Here is a 19,849-nt window from a genome sequence, read left to right on the forward strand (position 1 = left end):
AAAAGCACTCAGTCGTGTCTGACTCTTTGCGACCCCATGGACTATACAGTTCATGGAATTCTCCAGGCCAGAATACTGGAGTGGGTAACCATTCCCTTCTCCAGGGTATCTTCCCAACCCAGGGATTGAACCCAGGCCTCCCTCATTGCAGGTGGATTCTTTACCAGCTGAACCACCAGGGAAGTCCAAGAATACTGGTGTAGGTAGCCTAACCCTTCTCCAGGGGATCTTCCCGACCCAGGAATCAAACTGGGGTCTCCAGCATTGCAGGGGGATGCTTTACCAGCTGAGCTACCAGGGAAACCTAATAAATACTGATATTGTTTATTTGAATATAACACGTGGCTTCTTTTGTTAACAAATCCTTTAAACCTGAGACAAAAGTGAAAACTCTCTGCAAAACAACAAGAGATTAAGGGACCCGATAGGAGAAGTGGAGAATCCTCAATGCCTTTTGAGACTGCCTGATTCAGGCCTGGCTGGAGTAGTGTGGCTGGCACTGTAAGAAAACCTAACTGCTGGGGACTTCCTTGATGGTCCAGCAGTTAAGAATCTACCTGCCACTGCAGGGGACATACATTTGATTCCTGGTCCAGGAAGATTCCATGTGCCATGGGGCAACTCAGCCCATGTGCCACAACTACTGAGCCTGCGCTCTAGAGCCCACGAGCCGCATGCTGACGCCACAACTACTGAAGCCCCTAGTGCTCAAGAGCCCGTGCTCTACAACAATACAAGCTTCTGAAATGAGAAGCCTGTGCATTGCAACTGGACAGTAGCCCCCACTTGCTGCAACTAGAGAAAGCTCACAAGCAGCAATGCAGACCCAGTGCAGCCATAAATGAATGAACTTTTAAAAAGAACTATCTTCCTTAAAAAAAAAAAAAAAAAAAAGTGACAAGAACACAGTGAGGTAAGGGGCGAAGAAGGAAGTGGGAGAAACCGAGGTCCTGGAGCTCTCCCTGGCCCATTTCATCACCGCCCACATAAGCTGGAACCTGGCACCACCCTGCCTCCTCTGCAGGCCCATACCCTGCTCTAACATACGGCATGAGAAGTAAAGCATGGAGGCCTGATGTATAATCTGAAATTCCAGCATTCACAGATGAAGGCCTGTGTTACAGCCAAGTTCAAAATAATCCTAAAAGAACCTCAGATAAAGCATCAAACCATCTGTTTATGGTGGAACAGAAATATGTCAACTTGGCCATTCTTGTGGCAAAGCAGGTCTTTTAGGTGAGATCTGTGACCATCTCGGGAGATAAATTCCAGGCTGCTGTTGCTGTTAAAACAGGTTCAACTGTGTATTCTAAAGCCACTACCTCTTTTTTTAGCAAGATGTGCCCACTGGCTGCACTCTTGGGAAAAACAAATAGACCACAGATAACAAAAGAGCAATAGCTTGTTCAACTTGGTACTCATGCTTCTTACCCACATATTCTGAGAGGAAGACGACAAAGAACGGAGTGACCAGGTCATTAATTCCCTGGACATACCCACTGGCAGGGTGTCGGATGGCCCAAATAAATAGAATTCTTTCGAAGATCTAGGAAAATGAGAAAGAAAGATGTCATGACGTTAAATCATAGGGATACTCTCCCTCCCTCCGTTTACCTCCCTCACAGTTTAACTCAGCACTGCCGCAGAATTTGTAGGAAAAATTTAAAAATTACTGTGGGACAAAGGAAGTCTGTAAATACAGAAAGTTTCTAAGATACAAATTGCTTTTAAACAAGGATTGGTAAAGAATCCAAACGCCAATGCAGGAGATGCAGGTTCGATCCCTGGAGAAGGGAATGGCAACCCACTGCAGTATTCTTGCCTGGGAAATCCCATGGACAGAGGAGCCTGCGAGGCTATAGTCCATGGGGTTGCTAAAGAGTCGGACATGACTTAGCAACTAAAAAACACCACCACAACAACAGGTACTTCTTGCCCTTTACTTCTCTTTCTAGTATCTAGTCATCGTGATATAAATCTGGGAAACAGAAAGGAGAGTGACATGGGTGGCTTGGGGAAAGGGTTGCTATGGATGTCATTAATTCAGGCCACTGTGCTCATTTATAAATGCTATTTCTCTATTTCCAGGAGCAAGATATTGGAATATCCAAGTTCTGAAACATTTTCCAAATCTCTTTTGCTCATTACAGTACACAGAGAGGAAATCTCTTCTCTACCACCCTCTTCTGTCTCCCTGCTGAGATGGAACGAGATCTAGATCTGGATTTACTCAGCCTGACGAGGAACCAGTGACAGACAATACATTCAGGAAGTCATCTCACACATCAGGATGCAACTCGGACGTCTGCTGGGGATAGGAAGTCAAATGAACCAAATCCTACAGCTGGGAAAGCCTCTGGGGTTACGTATATTAGCCACAAGAGGCCAGAGGCTTAGTCTGGAGAGAAGGAAAAGACCCTTAGGGTCCCTTTACAGAGTCCCCACCGACAGTTCCTTTCTCTGACTCTCCTCTCCACTTGCACTAGACCCTCAGGGCTTCCTGTCTCCTCTCTGCCTGCTGGTACTCGTCCTGGCTTCAGCCTGCTGACCACAGCTCCTGGGCCCAACATATCCCTCAGACTGGCTCTGACTGGACTGTTTCCTGTCTCTGGACCACACCAGAGGGATGATAGGTGACAATGACCAGGTGCAGGGGGACAGGAGATGCAGGGGCCTCCACCGCACCTGTACTCTGCGGAGCCCCATCAGTCAGCTCTACGGGCAGACTGAAGAGGCGTCCGGAGGTCAGGCGTGAGGGAGCAGAAACTTCCCACGGAGAAAAGTGAGAAAGAGACGGTTGTATGGTTTTGGAGTTGGTTAGCTAGTGTAGGAGAAACGTGGAGAATCTAGAGACACAACAAAGGATGTTTCCCAGCCCAAATCCCGTGCTGGGTCTGCCTTCTAGCTGGCTGAGCCAGCCGACAATCACTCCCATCGTCAACACCCCTGTCCTAGCAGGCAGTGTGAGCAGCGCCCTGTCTGGGAGGAGCTGGCCCCTCTGCCTCCCCTAGAGGGCCTGCCTGCTCCCTGGGGCTGAGGGGAAGGGCGTGGCATCCTCATTTGAGTCAGGCCCAGCATTCCATGGGGCCCCTCTGACATTCTTTCCCTTGAATGCCCTCCTCCCTCCCTTGAAACTAGGGCTCAAGCTAGACCCACCATGTTCAGGAAGCTCTCAGGAGTTCCCTGCCCACTCTGTCTCCTCACACCTCCAGTGGCCTGTGTCTGACTGGACGCCTCCTCCAGGTCAGCCCTTCTGAAGGACTTATCAGCGCTTCTATTTCAAACTATCAGTTCCTCGTAAATACACACATCCCTGGTGAGTAAGGGCAGGGAAGCTAGCCATTCAGAAGCAGGAGACCTGCAGTAATCCCTCTCTAGTAAGGATGGGACAAGCAGACATACTCATGCCATGCAAGTGGAAATGCCAGAGATGGAAATGGGAGAGCACCACGCCTGGTGACCTGGGGAGACCACGGAATCTTCACTACAGAAAAAGGCTGGGACAGGGCTCTCTACCTCCGAGACACCTCTGCTACTAGTGTGGGTATTTCTCTCTCTTCTCAATTCTCAAGTATCTTTCAGGTTTGTAAACCAAGTCTCTCAATATTCAGTGTTACTTAATTTTCTGCTCCCTGGTTGGCAATTTATCTGTTTATGATGACTCTGCTAGGTGGAAAGGTGATTCAAGGAAAACTGGGAAGATCGCAGTTTGAGTTTCTTTCTCTGTATGCTGGTTCCACTGCCTGGAGAATCCTTTTAAATGAAGTACTTTGCCCTATCTCCAAATTTAAAGGAAGCATGCACAGGTGAAAGATCTGAACATCTTCAAGTTAAAATGAGGAATAAGTAGGGCTGAGCCAAGGGAAACTGAAAGGGAGACACAAAGATATCCTGAGTGGGTTTTTACCTTCCTTTGAGCTGATTCTTACAGGCAAAACAACGGCATGACCCTCAAAACCTTCTTTACGCTACTGGTAAGTTACGAGGGATCCCATCATTAGACACATCTATATTTAAACAGAATTGTGAATATAATCTAAAGTCAAAAAGAAATTATTTTGAGCATTTTAAATCACATTCTTTACTATGAGGATGAGTGAAAACATAATTCAAGGAGCACTTCCACCCAGAGTCCTAGCTACTATGAAGTTGTAAAGGAAATCCCTAATCTCGAGGAGTTTATACCTCTTGCTTGGTCAAAAGATAACAGTCCCACTGAAACCTTTTATGTGCTTTGCTAACTACTAAACTGTTAAGGCTCAACGTATCACTACTAATTTGACTTCTGGGTATGTGTCTGAAAAGAAGTTAAAATAAGGACTCGGATACTTGCACACCCACATTCACAGCAGCACTACTCACAACACCCAAAAGGTGGAAGCAACGCAAGTTTCCGCTGACAAACAGCAGATCAACAGTGTCTTACATACATAGAATGGAATACAAGTTCGTTTTAAAAGGAAGGAAATTCTGACAGCATGAACGAACCCCGAAGGTATTACGCTAAGTGAAATAAGCCAGTCACAAAGGGACAATTACTGTATGATCCCATTTATTTGAGGTACCTAGAATAGTCAAACTCACAGACACAGGAAGTAGAATGGCAGCTGCTGGGGAATGGAAAATTATTGCGTCATGGGTACATAGCTTCAGTTTAGGAAGACAAAAAAGTGTTGTAGAGATGAATGATAGTGATGACTGAACAATATGAATGTACTTAATGCCACCGAACTATACGCTTAAAAATGGTTACAACAGTAAATTTTATGTTATGTATCGTTACCCCCCCCCACCCCCCCACACATACAAATCACTACTCCCAGCTTTATCAAGTACAGCAAACACAGGACTAGGAATTCTAGCAGCGTCCAGTCTTCATTCAGTCTCCAGGTGGACTCTGACGCTGGGCAAGTCCCTTAACCCCTAAAAGCGCTACTCAGCCCACAGGTTTGTTATGAGGACAGAATGAGAACCCACAAGAAAGTGCTCTGAAAAACCAAAGCTCCATCTGCGAACGCAAGGTACTATCATGATTAGCCATAAACCTGCCCGAGGTTGGAGATGGGGCCAAGCACTCACCCACAAGGACAGTGCTGCAGAGGTGTGTGGGGGTTAGGGGGAGGGCCGACAGCGTTAAGCACTTCTCTCACCTCCTGTACAAGTGGCTGCTGGAACAATGGAATGAGAGGATTTGTCCTTGGAATGTCAATGTGAATCTGAAAAAGAGAAGCCATTATCCAAAAACACAAATGCCAGTTTGTTCTTTTGAGAAGTCATTTTCTTAGGATCTGGGAATCAAAGGGAGTAAGAATGAGAGTAAAATTTTATCTTTGGAAAGAACTTTAGAAGGCTTTAGAAACCTACCTGTCCATGTGGAATACATTCCCGTGACAGCAACAGCTAACTGAACAGTAATGAAACCTCCCCAAACAAACCACTTAACACCAAACAGCAACAGGCTTCACAACTTAGGAGAACCAGCTGCTTTTCCCTGTTGCCTACCATGTGTTTTACTCTGGGCCTGTACTTAAATTTAACAGGTAGGATCAAAATGTGTACGCCTCTTTCAGATTCTTAATCCTCAACAGTCCGTAAGAACTAAAAGAGCTCGGAAAGCTCCAAAACTGTACCAGGAGAGGGAACCAGAAGGAGCTGGCGTTGAATGCCTGGCACTGAGAGTTCTGGTTTCTATTACCAAAGATGTCACGATGACTGGTTTTGGCCTTGGGATTTACCAATGTCTAATAACCCACCAGGCTTCCCTGGTGACTCAGCGGGTAAAGAACTTGCCTGCCAATGCAGAAGACACAAGTTCAATTCCTGGGTTGGGAAGATCTCCTGGAGAAGGAGATGGCAACTCACTCCAGTATCTTCGCCTAGAAAATCCCATAGACGGAGGAGCCTGTTGGGCTACAGTCCATGGGGTCGCAAAGAGTCGGGGACACGACTGAGGGACTAAACGACAGCAACAACCCTAAGGACTGTCTCAGCAGCACCTGAAGCTACTTCTGCTCTTGGGGCCTGTTGCAGACAGCTGCGCGCACCCAGTATCTTCCCCTCTGCAACCATCAGGCTCCTTTTCACACCCTCCACCTTTCCACCGCGGTGTGGACCACTGTGGGCGATGGCAGGGCTCTCCCGGCTAAGGCTGCTGATGACTATCGCTCCAACAGACAGACACACAAGCCAAAGAGGCACTGCAGCTGTCAGAAGGACACACTGCTGTCACAGGCCAGAGGGGTGGGCTCACTGAGCGGACCCACTCTTCATCTGGTGTCCCACCACCCTATTCACAAGGGTCGTCGGTGGACCAGCAGCGCTGGCATCGCCTGGGAGCTCGCTGGAAGCCAAGGGCTCACCCCAGATCTCCTGAATAAGAATCTGCATTTTACCATAATCCCGAGTTGGAATTTTATCAAAATCCTGGGTGATTTCTATGCATATTAAAGTCCAAGAAGCACTGCTCCTGACCAGGGACCCCCCCAAAATCTACCTATTGAAAATGTCTAGGGACTTCCGTGGCGATTTTACGGTTAGGACTCCATGCTTCCGCTGCGTGAGTTTGATCCCTGGTTGGTGGACTAAGATCTCACACGCCGTGTAGCACAGTCAAAAAAAAAAGAAGGCTAAAATCAGAGCTACTGAATTAGAAAGAAAGGAGGTAGTTCTGGGAATAAATTTAATTCCTAACCACAACAGCCTGAAGACTTGGCAAACCTGTACCCCGAGAGCACTTCCAGGAGCCGCAGCTGAAGATTACGACTAGTGGGCAAAAGGGCAGCAGGTGATGACGTACCTGCCTGTAGGTATCCTGGTGATGTTCCTCATTTCGAGAGTCGTAATACTGTTCGATGAAGCCAAAGTACTCCTCCCGCTTCCGCTGCAAGGTCAGCTTCCTCCTCTCCGTGTTTGCCGGGAGATAACCCTGTAGACAGGACGGCTTGTCAGATGGGGACAGGCACTGGTTGGATGAATCCTGAACTTTTATTTTAGCCTCAACAGTGGCTTTGAAACTTTCAAAGGAAGAGAAAGAAAGCTGCCAAGAGGACAAGGGTAAATCCCTTTTTGGTTCTGGCCACCCAGGGTTTGCCCTGTCCTCATTCAACGAGACGCACGTGTGGGCAGATGAAGCCCAGCCGGGTTTCTCGGGGTCATGTACTCCTGCAGCCCTGGGCGCGGATCCTGCTGGGGAGCACTGCAGAGCTGCAGGCTTGGCACAGTAGAGCAGCAAATGTAGGTCAGTGGGAGGGAACTGGACCCAAGTCAGGACTCCTGGGGCTGCGTGTGTGCAATGCAATCCTTCCCAGGGTCACGGAGAGGTGGCCGCCTCCACGGCGCATCTTAGTGGCATGCCGTGTGAGCCTGCGCTAGTTACATAATTCTTTCCCGCAGTAATGTTGAGAATTACCAGCTTAGGAGGCTGAATGGAATCTGTGACCCAGCAGCTGCAACGTCCAGACACAGAACTTCTGGCAGCAGCCCCTCGCTCCTGGCCCCAGCTCCGGGCCACCCCTGGTCTAGATCCCACTCTCAATTCTGACATCTCTTGTTCCCCTTCCATTCTCACTGCAGCTACTTCTAATAGCATCTGGACTTCTTAGAAGGAGCAGGGGCAGTGACTCCACGGCTATGAGAGTCGGGGGTGGGGGCTGATTAGGAGCAATTGTCATCCTCTCACAGGAAGGGAAGGGACACGTCCACAGAGCGAGCAAGCGCCTGGCGAGCCGAAGTTGTGCTGGGCCCACCTCTATGCATCCTTACAGCACCTGGCATCGTGCCCGGTAAACAGCTTGCCCTCAATAAATCCTTATGAATGAATGGATTTTACGGGCTCAGGAGATCAAAGTGTTCCTACCACAGCGGCTGGCACAGGGCTCTGTGACTTAGTGAGCGTGGGACGAGAGCAGGCTTCTGAGGGAGGCCCGTTTATCAACTCTTCACAGTTGGGAAGTGGGTTTCAACCCCCTTAGTCATTCCTACTGAGAAAGGAGGGAAGCACAAGGAAAGTGGGACCTGCCCACAGGAGAGCTGGCTCCCCAGCCTCACTGTACTCCTCCTTGGTGCTCAGAAGGCAAGATCGGGACTATCCACACAAACCTACGCTCTTCTACAAGAGTGGGAACAAACTCTCGAGGATGTGATTCTTTATGCAGAGACAGGACTTCAGTCCCATATCGGGTCCGACCAGAGAAGTCTACAGGGCAAGACTGATGTCCCTAGACCAGCCACCGCAGGCAGGCGGGGCCGTGTGAGGCTTGCACTTCTCTACCCAGGGGGCAGAACTCACCGACAGGAGTCTCCAGGTTACAGGCCGAACCTCCCTGGGAACCCCCGGCCAGCTACACTTCCTCAGTTCATCTGCAAAAAGATGAAGGTGTGGTTGGACTCAGTCCTTCCCGTGGGTGCCCTGAAACGAGCCTCAGCCAGTGCTGCCTGGTGCCCCTCAGCGTTTCAGGAGGATGACCGCCATCGCCACTGCCGCCACCACCGCCAGCTACCGACAAGCGTGGGTGAAAAGCCCAAAACAACAGCCCTGAGCAGCCAAGGTAATAGCTCTGCAGCAGTGATCCAGTCAGCTCAGAGGTTAGAGTTAGAGGGAGGAGGAAGACCAGGAGGTGTGGATTTCAGGAGGAATCGCATGGAGGTAGAGGAGACCGAAGCCACTGGTGCACTAGGCTCTACAGGCCACGGAGTCCAGTCCCGCCTAAGTTGGCCCCTGATTTCTAGTTAACGTGTTTCTAACTGTGATACCTGCGTGTCACTTCAGTGGGCACCAGATCAGGAGATGCTGGAAAAGTAAAAGAAGGAAGAATAAAGAGCAGTAGCTTCCGGGTCTCTGAGAAATCCAGTCACCGAGAGGTCCGGGCTTGCCCAGGGCTCACGGGGGTGGGGCGGGGGGGGCGGGGGGCGGTTGCGGTACTCACCCAGGTCAGTGTTGTGGCTGGAGAGAAGCTGACGGAACTTTTCCAGGCGGGTTTTCTCCCGGACGGTCATCGGGGGCGCCCCAGAAGCGTTCTGGTCTGAGATGCGGGCAACGAGCGGGATGACGGGTCGGAGAGGGAGTGACTGCTGTTTGTGGAGCGGGTTCCTCAGGCATGAGTCACCTGAGGGGTCGTTTGAAAGAGAAAGAGGACAGGCTGTGTGACGAGCACAGATCCAGAGACACCTTAGACCTGACTGCTGGGCATGGGGCTCCTCCACAGCCGCGGCTGCCAGGTTGCCCAGGGCGAGGCCGCCAGCCAGTGGGTGGAAACCCAGCCGCCCTCTGTTCGCTCAGGGGAAGGGCTGCGTGTTTATCATACATACCAAGGCACCTTCTGCACAGAGACTCCAGCTACTGCAGCAAATCTGACAAATTTTTTGTGACTTCAGAGGGAAAATCTATTGCTTTCTTTTTATCCCAACTTGGAACTTTTCTTGGGTGTCTGATAGTGAGTTTGGGGGTGGGGGAAATGTAGTCAAAGGCAGTATTTGCCTTTCTTTTCCTCGTCTCAGAGCATATAGAAAATGACTGCAAAGGCACATCACGAAAAGAAAGGAGATGGCTGCTCTCCCGAAGACCAAGGCCCCAGCTGGCTGCCTCGAGGGCTAAGAGGGTCAGTATTCCTCGCACAACTCTTACCTGTTTTGGGCTCACACGTGAGAGGCTCTGACCTAAGGTGGGTCCTCTGTGCTTCGACATTTCTCACCAAAATGAACCGGCTTTTAGTTCTGCTGGGATATGACTGAAATAACAGGCACATGGACTCAAGCTGAACTCTATATCTGGTTCTAGACACTTCTGAACAAGATGGTAGCTAGCAGAAATGAGCAGGAGAGCGCTAACATTTACTGACTGCTTACTAAGGCACTGAGCTGGTCACAGTTACCTATGTCCTCTCACTTGACCCTTACAACACGCTACAGCAGGAATTTATCCCGATTTTGAGGGAACTATAGCTCAGAGAGGTTAAGAAATTTGCAAGGGAGAGCTGAGTTATCTTGGGTCTGTCTGACGCCAAAACCCTTATTTATTTCACTCCCCAAAACAAAACTCCGTTTTAAATTCTGACCATCCTTTCATGACTGTTTCACATTCTTTACATATTTGGGCCTTAACAAGTAGTCAGCACAAGAACTAAACAGGGAATCCTTATCAACCAGCACTAGGAGGTTTACAGACTCAACGGCCACAGGGCACTTGGTCTGGATGCCTAGTGCGACATGGGGCTGAGAAAATGCAGACCACACGCTACAGAGCTGAGACTGAAGGCCGCTTCCGGTTATCAGCAACTGGCTGACCACGCTCACAGGAGGGAACCCTGTAACGGGAGTGCTCTGGGTGGTCCTGGCTGCACAAGGGCAGCTCGTCAGGGACCATGGTGGGGCCTTCCCTCACAGCGGGACCCTCTGAAGACCCTCGGTCTCATGTGAAGATACTTTCCACAGCCAGCAGCTGTGGTCACCTGGCCAGTGGGCACTGAATGCCTGTCTGGGCACGTCACTGGGGCCCAAATCAGAGATGTGAAGTGACTGTGGAATGATTTTCCAGGCTTTACAGCCTCATTTCCGGAGCACATCCTTGTCTGAAACTGTAAAAGAAGTTCTCCGAGAATGGGAGCCAGGACACGCGCCACGCTCTGACATCCCACTTCCTTTTCACCCTTTACCACAGTCAGCTGTTTTAACTCTCACTAGCATGAGGGCACTTCCCCCTCCAGCTCAGAACGACTGACTCCCATAAAACGCTTTAGGGCAACATCAGACATAGCAATGAGAAGGCAGTGGCAGCCCACTCCAGTACTCTTGCCTGGAAAATCCCATGGACGGAGGAGCCTGGTAGGCTGCAGTCCATGGGGTCGCGAAGAGTCAGACACGACTGAGCGACTTCACTTTCACTTTTCACTTTCATGCATTAAAGAAGGACATGGCAACCCACTCCTGTGTTCTTGCCTGGAGAATCCCAGGGATGGGGGAGCCCGGTGGGCTGCCGTCTATGGGGTGGCACAGAGTCGGACACGACTGTAGTGACTTAGCAGCAGCAGCAGACATAGCAATGGAACTGAGGTGTCTCCAAGCATCTCATAAAACCACCATCATCTCAACCAGTTAGTGCGGCCAGTCTCCTGAAGAGAAAGTGGGCTCTCCTCCTGCCCCACCGAGACCTGGCAGGCAGGGAGCTGTGACAGACACCCCGCTCCTGAGGAACAGCAGAGAAACGACTTGCTGCTAGGGGCTCTTCCCCAAAACAGAGGAACGGTACCAGACATGTTTGAAATTCAGCCACTAACAACTTCAACTACATTTTGTCAACACACTTCAACCTGACCAGGCCCAAAGAAATGTGAAGCAACCACACCATAAGCATTCTGGACCCCAGCACAGGGAAAGGAAGGAGAGAAGGGCAGGCAACACAGAGGTGTCTGAAGTGAAGCCCAGGATGCCAGGGCCAGGCAGCCACCCAGGCAGGAGGAGCAAGCACAGCTCCTGACCAGTGAGGCCCCCTGAGGGCCCTCAGGCTCCAGCTCACTTATTTATCATGCAGTGGACAATCTAAGGGATGCCCCCACCAGAACCTGTTTTTATTTAAAGTGCGCTCTGCTGAAAAGGCTGAGCCTATGGCGGGGAGCTGGACGGACTTACTGGAATTTCTGGACAGCTGGGCGTCACTGCTGGACTTTATGACCTTGTAGCTGGCAGGTACATCGGATGTTGTTGACTGGGACCGTTCTGGTTTCACCCTCAGCTTGCTGTGGTTTTCCAGCACTTGGGCAGCAGTTGCCAAGGCAACTTTTGAGTTCAGAGTTTGGAAAGCAGGGGACGAAAAGTCCTCTTCCTCATCATCACCAATGTCCCAAGCATCACTGGTGTTCCGGGCAAACTCGTGAAAACTGGAGGCCTTCTTATTTTTCAGAGGAACTGTGCTGACTTTTGACCGTTCTTTAATGAAGCTTTAAGAAAGGAGACGCTGTTACCAAGAACAGTCTGACATATCCGGCCACTTTCTCTTAACAGACTAGCCAATAGTATTACAAATTATCTCATACACAATCATTACCCTCTTCAAAGAGAAAATATCCACATCCACTCCTTATCTAGAAGCGTCTAGAGCAGCACTATGCTGCAGAACCAGATGAAACAAAGAGAGCATCGCTCTCCAAATATTCCACGTGCTCCTCTGTACGTCCCAGGCCTCGCACTTAGGTGAGGCTACTGGTTCTGGCCAACGGGCTGAGGAGAGAAGTGAGGCCGTCCCTTCTGAGCCAAAGTGTAAAGAACAGAGGTGCGTTCTCCCTTTTTTTTTTTTTTTGCCAAACGATGTGGCATGCAGAACTCCCCCGCCAAGGATCGAACCTGAGCCTCCTGCAATGGAAGTGCAATGGGCCATCAGGGAAGTCCTATGGGTGAGTTCTCCACAAGCCTTGTTCTGCCGTGATAACTGGCGAGGCTCCAGGTGGTGGCACCTCCTTCAGCCTGGATGACAGGGTGACTATGTGGAGCAGAGCCCGCCTTCCACACCCACTTTACCCTCCCTTGGTCTGGAAGCATGAGTGAGAAATAAGCATCTGTTGTGTCAATCCACTGAGATTTCAGAGTTAATCTGTTACGGCAACATACCCTAAAATATTTTCTAGAGCAGGACATCGACTGCTGGTAGAACAGGAGATAATTTTAGGTAGCCCACGTGCATTATTATTAAACACTGAGTTTCAAAACGCACAAGTTGTTCTCGTTTTGTTTTGTTGAAGTCCTGCGGCCCTTGAGGAGGGATCTGAGTTTGACCCCACTCTATCTTTAGGATTATTTTTTAACAAAGGGAGGGCAGCCTCAGCTTCAACATTTTGTAAGCAACACAATCTGGCTTAGAATTTAATTAATAAGACTGTTTTATGTTTCACTGTATTTCTAAGGTTATTTTCTATTTGGGGCAAATGATACTGGTTTTCCACTTACAGAACTAGTAAGATTTGTTTTAAAAGTAAATCTAATTGAGTACGTAAGTTTATTAAGTGCATTTAATAAATAATAGTATAAAGTATTGCAAAAAAGTCATGAAGACGGTACATGACTTGAGTTTGGGAAATACTCAATTAACTTGTTGAGGAAAGAGAGCCTAGTCCCAAGAGTCAGGTAGCCGAGTCCAATTTTCCTAAACTTTTCCTCTTTTTTTTTTGGCTGTGCCATGCAGCATGCAGGATCTTAGTTTCCCAACCAGGGACTGAACCCACACCCCCTGCAGTGGAAGCATGGAGTCTTAACCACTGAACTGCCAGGGAAGTCCCCCTGAAGTTATCCTCTTTCTGTGAATCCCTTAAGGTCTGGTGGCCCTTATCTGGTTCCAGGGGACTATGTGGTTGGGATGTTTCTATAACTGAGTCTTATCTAACATCCTTCATACCCCAAGTAGGGAATCAAAGAATACAGCCTCATGTAAATTTACACCTGAGGACTGGAATGCAACATCATTAAAATGCCTCACCATTTCCCTCGGCAAGGCAGGGAAACTCTAGTTTAAAAACCAGGCTCTGCCAGAAGAGCTGAAGTCCCCCATTTCCAAGAGATATTCTTCCCTTTAGGTAGAGGAGGCTGGTCTAATACCTATGACACCTCCCAAGATATGTCCAACAGTCATTCTGAAAGATAACTTGTTAGCATTGATAAAGACAGACTGCTAACTCACATAGCTCATCGGAATGTCCCTATTACTAACACCAAAAAAGGAGTAAGATATGACAGGCTTATTTTCAAACACTGGCCTCACACAGAGTAAAGGAAAACGTATTACACGAGATGCAAGAGATAACATGAGATTACACTATGTAACAGTTCAAACATGACGGAAACGAGAAACCATTTTCCACCCACTAAATTAGCAAAGATTCAAAGACGTATCCTCTCGGTGCTGACCCAGATGTAGTGAGACCAGCTCTCTAATAGCACAGGTTGGGTGTATGTCGTACCACCTTTTGGAAAACAAATCTAGCAAAACACATACCATGAGCCTTAAAATGACTCATAATCTCTGACCATAAGAAAATAATCAGACAAGGACCTATTGTGTAGCACATGGAACCCTGCTCAGTGTTATATGTCAGCCTGGATGGGAGGGGGGTTTGCAGGAGAATGGATAGGTGTGTAAGCATGGCTGAGTCCCTCTGCTGTTCACTTGCAACTATCGCAACATTGTTAATCGGCTATACTCCAATACAAAATAAAAAGTTTAAAGTTTGAAAAAAAAAGAGAATCAGAGGGTCAAACAAAGGTGATCTGTAACAGTTTATAATGGTATTATGCATTTTGGTTAAAAACTGCAAACATAAACATCTAGAAATTACAAATGATGAAATATACTATGGTTCAGCAACCAGATGCCACTGAAAATCACATCGTGAAGGCTATTTAATAGCACTAGAAAGTGATCTCAATAAAGTGAAAATTGAACCAAAATTATGTATTTTTTATGATCTCTATATTTCTTAAAAAGTATGTGCACAGAAAAGACCAGGAAGAAAACGCATCAAAAATGTTAACACTGCTTATCTCTGGGCTCTGGAATGATAGTTGACACTTAATTTTTATACTTCTCTGAATTATTCATGTTTTCTACAATGAGCATATTATTTTTATTAATCACTGGAAACGGTTGTTTTGTTGGCTCTCGTCAATCCCCAAAGAAAGAGTACTTCTAAACCTACTGGAAAAAATAAAATAAAACTGAGGCAACGCAGCACAAAAACCTGCTCATCAGAAATCCACCCAGAGGCAAATTACTCCTCTGGAGACCTGCTGAGGCTGTACATTCTGGTCACTGTGACGGCTTCTCTTCTGTGAAAGGGAACCCAGTTCCACAGCCTGCAGTACTCAACTCAGAGGGTCCGCTGTCAAGAACAAACAGGCAGATGTGTCAGAAAGAGCTGGCATCAAAAAAGAATGGACAAAAACACAGGAGGCTGTGGTTTTCCTCCCTGGAGACCACGTGAACCTCAAGGCTACGCATGACAAATTCAACAGTGATATGAAGTGCCTGGGAGGGCAAGGTTATTATTTGTTTTTCTCCTGGTTGATGTTTCCTAAATACCCTCTTGAAGTCTTAAGGATTCTTTAGGGATGTATGGCTGAGTCCCTTCATTGTTCACCTGAAACTATCACAACATTGTTAACTGGCTATATCCCAATATAAAATGCTTTTGGTGTTATTTAAAAAATAAATAAATGAATAAAATCTTAAAAAAAAAAAAAGAATTGTTTAGGGAATTCCCTGGCAGTCCAGTGGTTAGGACTTGGCCTGTTCACTGCTGTGGGCCCAGGTCTAATCTCTGTTAGGGAACTAAGATCCTAAAAGCGGCTCTGCATGGGCCAAAAAGAATCCTTTAAATAAATCATGAATCAAGAGGCTCAAAATCAAGCTGAATTTTGATTCAAGTCAAAGAACTGACTGGATACGGTTAGCCTAACACTGAGTGAAGCAATAGGGACCCCCTGGAACGGATTAAAACACGGCACCAAGAGATGGGTTATGCTGAGCATTGGGTTCTGACAGATGCTGAGCTTTCTATACATGTGAAGAAGGTAAATTAGCTGAGTGGTGGGTACATGAGTGTTTGTTATCTTTTTCCTTTAACCCTTCTATGCATTTAAAGTATTTCACTATATTTTTGAAGCAGATGAAGGTTCAAAATAAGTAAACTAAAATAAGAATTGGAATTACTCAGATGAACACTTTGCAAATAGACATTGGAAGGAACTATTCCAACACAATGGAGAGGAGAGAAGGGAGGAAAGGTTGTCTTTCCCTGTGGTGAGAAGACACGAGAGAGTCCAAGCTGCCCATTTACAGTCTGCTAGAAATTAGAGATACCTACCTCACAAAAGCCCAAACTCAGTCATCAGCCAGTTAAAGAAGTCAGCTCTGTCCTTAGGAAAGAGACCTTCATGGAGGAAGGGGTTGGCATCACCTATAGGGGAAGGAGTCTGAGGACAGAATAAGGTTGCAAGAACCGCTCTCAAGAATGAAAGAGGAGGGAATTCCTTGGTGGGCCAGGGGTTAGGACACTGTGCTTTCCACTACAGGGGCTCGGGTTCACTCCCAGTTGGGGAAGTAAGATCCTGCAAGTCACGCAGCACAGCCAAAAACAAACAAAAAAAGAGAAGCGTGACAGTGAAGAGACACCTCTCAGAGGAAGCAGAAAGAGCTACAGGCCGGCAGCATTGATGGGAAGGTTTAAAAGCTTTGACGCTTTCCTATGTTTATTAATACTGTTCTCCACAGGGAATACGGTGAATTCACACACACACGGTTCCGCTGTTGCTGTTTAGTCTCTAAGTCGTACCCAACTCCTTTTGCGACACCATGGACTGTAGCCCGCCAGGCTCCTCTGTCTGGGATTTCCCAGGCAAGCATACTGGAGTGGGCTGCCATTTCCTTCTCCAGGGGATCTTCCTGACCCAGGGATCAAACCCATGTGTCAGGCAGATTCTTTACCACTGAGCCAGCAGGGAAGCCCTTATGTACATGGTAGGTAACATTTGTTGGCTGTTCACCAGGTGCCAGGCTCTGCACCACTGTTTACATATACCCACTTTTCTTACTAATGCTCATTCCTAAGCCTATGGAGGTACTATTATTATTATCCCTACAGACAGATGAGGAAACTGAGGCTTCCTGTGGTCACGAGCAGGCAGCGAAGTCTGGGCCCAAATCCAGGTCTACCTGTACTCTCTAACCACCATGCCTGGAGGAACTGGTTAAAAAGATAAATTGAGATGAGGACGACTAGGATCTGTAGCCTGGGAAGAGGAGTTACGAAGCAAACTGAGCACACTGCACCACAGCTATAATCTCCACGTGCCCACAGCTGGCAGCCCTAACTCTGCAGGGAGACTCTCCTCTCTGCATCAAACAGGCTGTGTGTGTTGGTAGCCAGAATGGGAGGAGGCCACATCTCGGGATGTGGCTCTTGGAGGAGAAATGTCTCTCTTCCCCTTTGACCCCAGCAGTCACAGTAAAAAATGAATCCAGGTGATTCTAGCTGGGGATGCCTCTGGCATACAGGCTGCCTCATTTTAACATGGTCCCAACTTAACCTATAACTAACCCAAGGCACAATAATGCCACAGTGTGGCTTGAAGTTTAACCAAAATTATTTAAACAGAACTACACCAAAGTTACAACCAAACTGGCCTCATACAAACACCTCCTTACAGCTGTATGCCACATTATAGTTTAAAAAGCACTTTCACAGATACCTCATTTCATCCTCACAACAACTTTGTGAGGTGAGCCTTATTATTTCTACTTCATCGATGAGGAATCTAAGGGTCAGAAAGGTTGAGTAATTTGCCCAAGATCATGGCATTAGTAAGTGATGCATAAAAAGACATTTAAGAAGTCCAGGTGACACTCTAAACTCACAAATACATAATGACTGACCCACTAAGAGAAACTCAGTTGTTTGATGATTGATAGCTTGTTAAATGGTAACACAAACCACAGGATATTTTGGAGAAGAGTGGCTACAGGTTATAGGGGTTAAGAAATAAAAGATCACTCACTCTGTGACTGCATTAACACTATACTGATTTTTTTTTACTGATATGGCTGTTCACTTAGTAGAAATATGACAAAAATTTATTTGACACTGGTAAGGGATGTAAGCAAGTGGGGAATTTGGTAAACCCAGTCATGTCAATAACTAGAGGGGCTTCGTGTAAACTAGAATTAGAACTAGGATATCAATTCAGAAAACAATAAATTTAGAAACCTGTCATACCACCAGGTGGCCAATGGGGCCACTATGCGGTAAGACTAGTTTTATCTGAGCAATAAAAATTATTGCAGGCAGTATTATCACTAATGGCAATAATTTGGCAAATGGAAGTCAATATACACAGACAGGGAATAACTGGTTGTGCTTGTGCAGTTTAGATGATTGAAGATCCAACGTTAAGGCTTCTGCCGTGATGAGGATTAACCACTCAGTAATTAATGGCCTAAAGTGGAACGATAATCATGTATCATAGAAAGTAATAAAAATGTCCCAACAAAGGTACTAAAATCAGGGCAATAAATGTTTTATAGTAACAATCTGGAGTTGTAAAATGGTCCAGCGCAGACCTACATGTTGTCCCTTACTGTCGAGTGCTAATACCAAACCACCGTGTGTGCACACACAAAAAAGGGGGCGCAATTTATTCAGTGACAATTATATTCCTCCCAAATCACAGAGCTAAATAACTACTTCTACTGGTCACATGAATGCAATTCTGTTGAATGACCAGTGGAAACATTCATGGTTTTATATTGTTAACAGGTGTAAAACAAGAGTATATAAAGTTTGCCTTTGCAGTTTGGGAAATGGTGATATTTTAAGGCCCATTCTAAATACAGATTCAAGGAAAACTCAGCTGTTGACAGGTGCAGGCAAGGTATGGTGACTCTGAACCAAACATAAAACAGGATAGTGAACCCCACTGCCTTACAAACATGGACAAATCCTGGCTGTGAACAGAACTGGCTAAAAGAACAGAATACTCAACTCTGACACTTAAACCGTAAAGACCGTGATGTCAGGGCATTGAGCTGGTGTGTCTGCGATTCTCTTGTCTTTCCCTCAGGTTACAAGTTAACTGTTAAGAGTTTCTGGCACCTTATTTTCACATTAACACATGCAAAAGCAGGAAATGTGAGTGGAGGCAGAGAGTGGCTTTCTTCACAAAATCATCTCTTACTGACTGGAAAAGAAAATCCTGCCAAAAACCCTCCTTCAGACTTTCCTTTTACAGCTCACTGGCCAGAACCAATGAGATGAGCCCATCACAGATTAGTCACTGGTATTACCAAGGAATTATTACAAAAGGCTTAAACTAACCCAGATGCCTGCTCTAAGGACACTGTTGCCTGTTCAAGAGCTGAATGCATCTATGGTCTTGAGCAAGGACGAAGCAGGGGTCAGGAAGGCGGCTGGGTAGGTAATTAACAGTGCCTGCCCCACTGGCCAACAAACCAGACAGTCCACTGTGAGTAAAACTGGGAAATAGAACCCACCATACTTAATGGAAATATTACGCAAACAGCACAGAAAACATGTATCCGCTTGAGAAGATCTAATACAAGATACATACTAAGACACGTTAGAGAAAAATCTACTGTCTAAGTAAATGGAGGGATTTCATTCCTTCTTTCCATAAATATTTAATAGTACCTTAGGACCTAAAATAAGGGCAATAAACGTTTCATAGTAACATTTACTGAATTTTCTTTTCTGCTTGTCTGGGTGTTAAGGCACACTGGTGAACAAAACAAAGTCCCAGCCCTCAGAGAGCTTCACTGGCAATTTCTGATTCAAAAGATAAAACAAAACTGCATTTTACAGAAATCAACAGCAGTCATGCTTCACAGTATTTCAGAAGACTGTACCTTCTACATATTGGCCAAATTGAAAAAAGAATGGGTTGGTGGAATTAGAGAAAAGTTCACCACACATTCAGTTAAGTTATTAAAAGAATATTAAAATATTGATAATGCATATTTGTAAGGTATTTTTCCAGGTATTCAAAATACTTTAATGTATATTCTCTTTACTTCCCCACTGACTATGAAGGAAGAAAGGGTGGCTACTATGACACAGGCCCCAGAAGGATGAAATCTAGGTCTCTGTACCTCTTAAATCATTCAGCTTTCACTACAAATGACAGCTTTCCTAGAGGTAAGACGCTAAGATTAAACCTGCAAAAAGAGAGAAGCCAAAGTTCTTAAAACATGTGAGAAGATGACCCATCATTTAAACTTACTGTGACTGAACGATGGCCTATGATAGAAAGGTATGATAAAGTGATAACTGGGGGTATGAAAACACACCCACACATCTGG

The 19,849-nt window shown here is 46.7% G+C and overlaps 1 protein-coding gene across 1 annotated transcript in view; it reads right to left on the minus strand.

The window, feature by feature from the left end:
- TBC1D22B (TBC1 domain family member 22B) overlaps window positions 1–19,849 on the minus strand; it is a 68,562-nt gene that overhangs the window by 35,070 nt on the left and 13,643 nt on the right. The window contains exons 3-8 of the mRNA XM_052648008.1: window positions 11,623–11,930; window positions 8,925–9,104; window positions 8,288–8,358; window positions 6,797–6,925; window positions 5,151–5,216; window positions 1,432–1,546 (exon numbers count right to left, since the gene is read on the minus strand). Of these exons, the coding sequence (XP_052503968.1) occupies window positions 1,432–1,546; window positions 5,151–5,216; window positions 6,797–6,925; window positions 8,288–8,358; window positions 8,925–9,104; window positions 11,623–11,930 (869 nt within the window). The remainder of the gene's footprint in view (window positions 1–1,431; window positions 1,547–5,150; window positions 5,217–6,796; window positions 6,926–8,287; window positions 8,359–8,924; window positions 9,105–11,622; window positions 11,931–19,849) is intronic.

The sequence above is a fragment of the Budorcas taxicolor genome, chromosome 11 (genome assembly GCF_023091745.1).
Source record: "Budorcas taxicolor isolate Tak-1 chromosome 11, Takin1.1, whole genome shotgun sequence".
In the NCBI taxonomy this organism is placed as follows: domain Eukaryota; kingdom Metazoa; phylum Chordata; class Mammalia; order Artiodactyla; family Bovidae; genus Budorcas; species Budorcas taxicolor.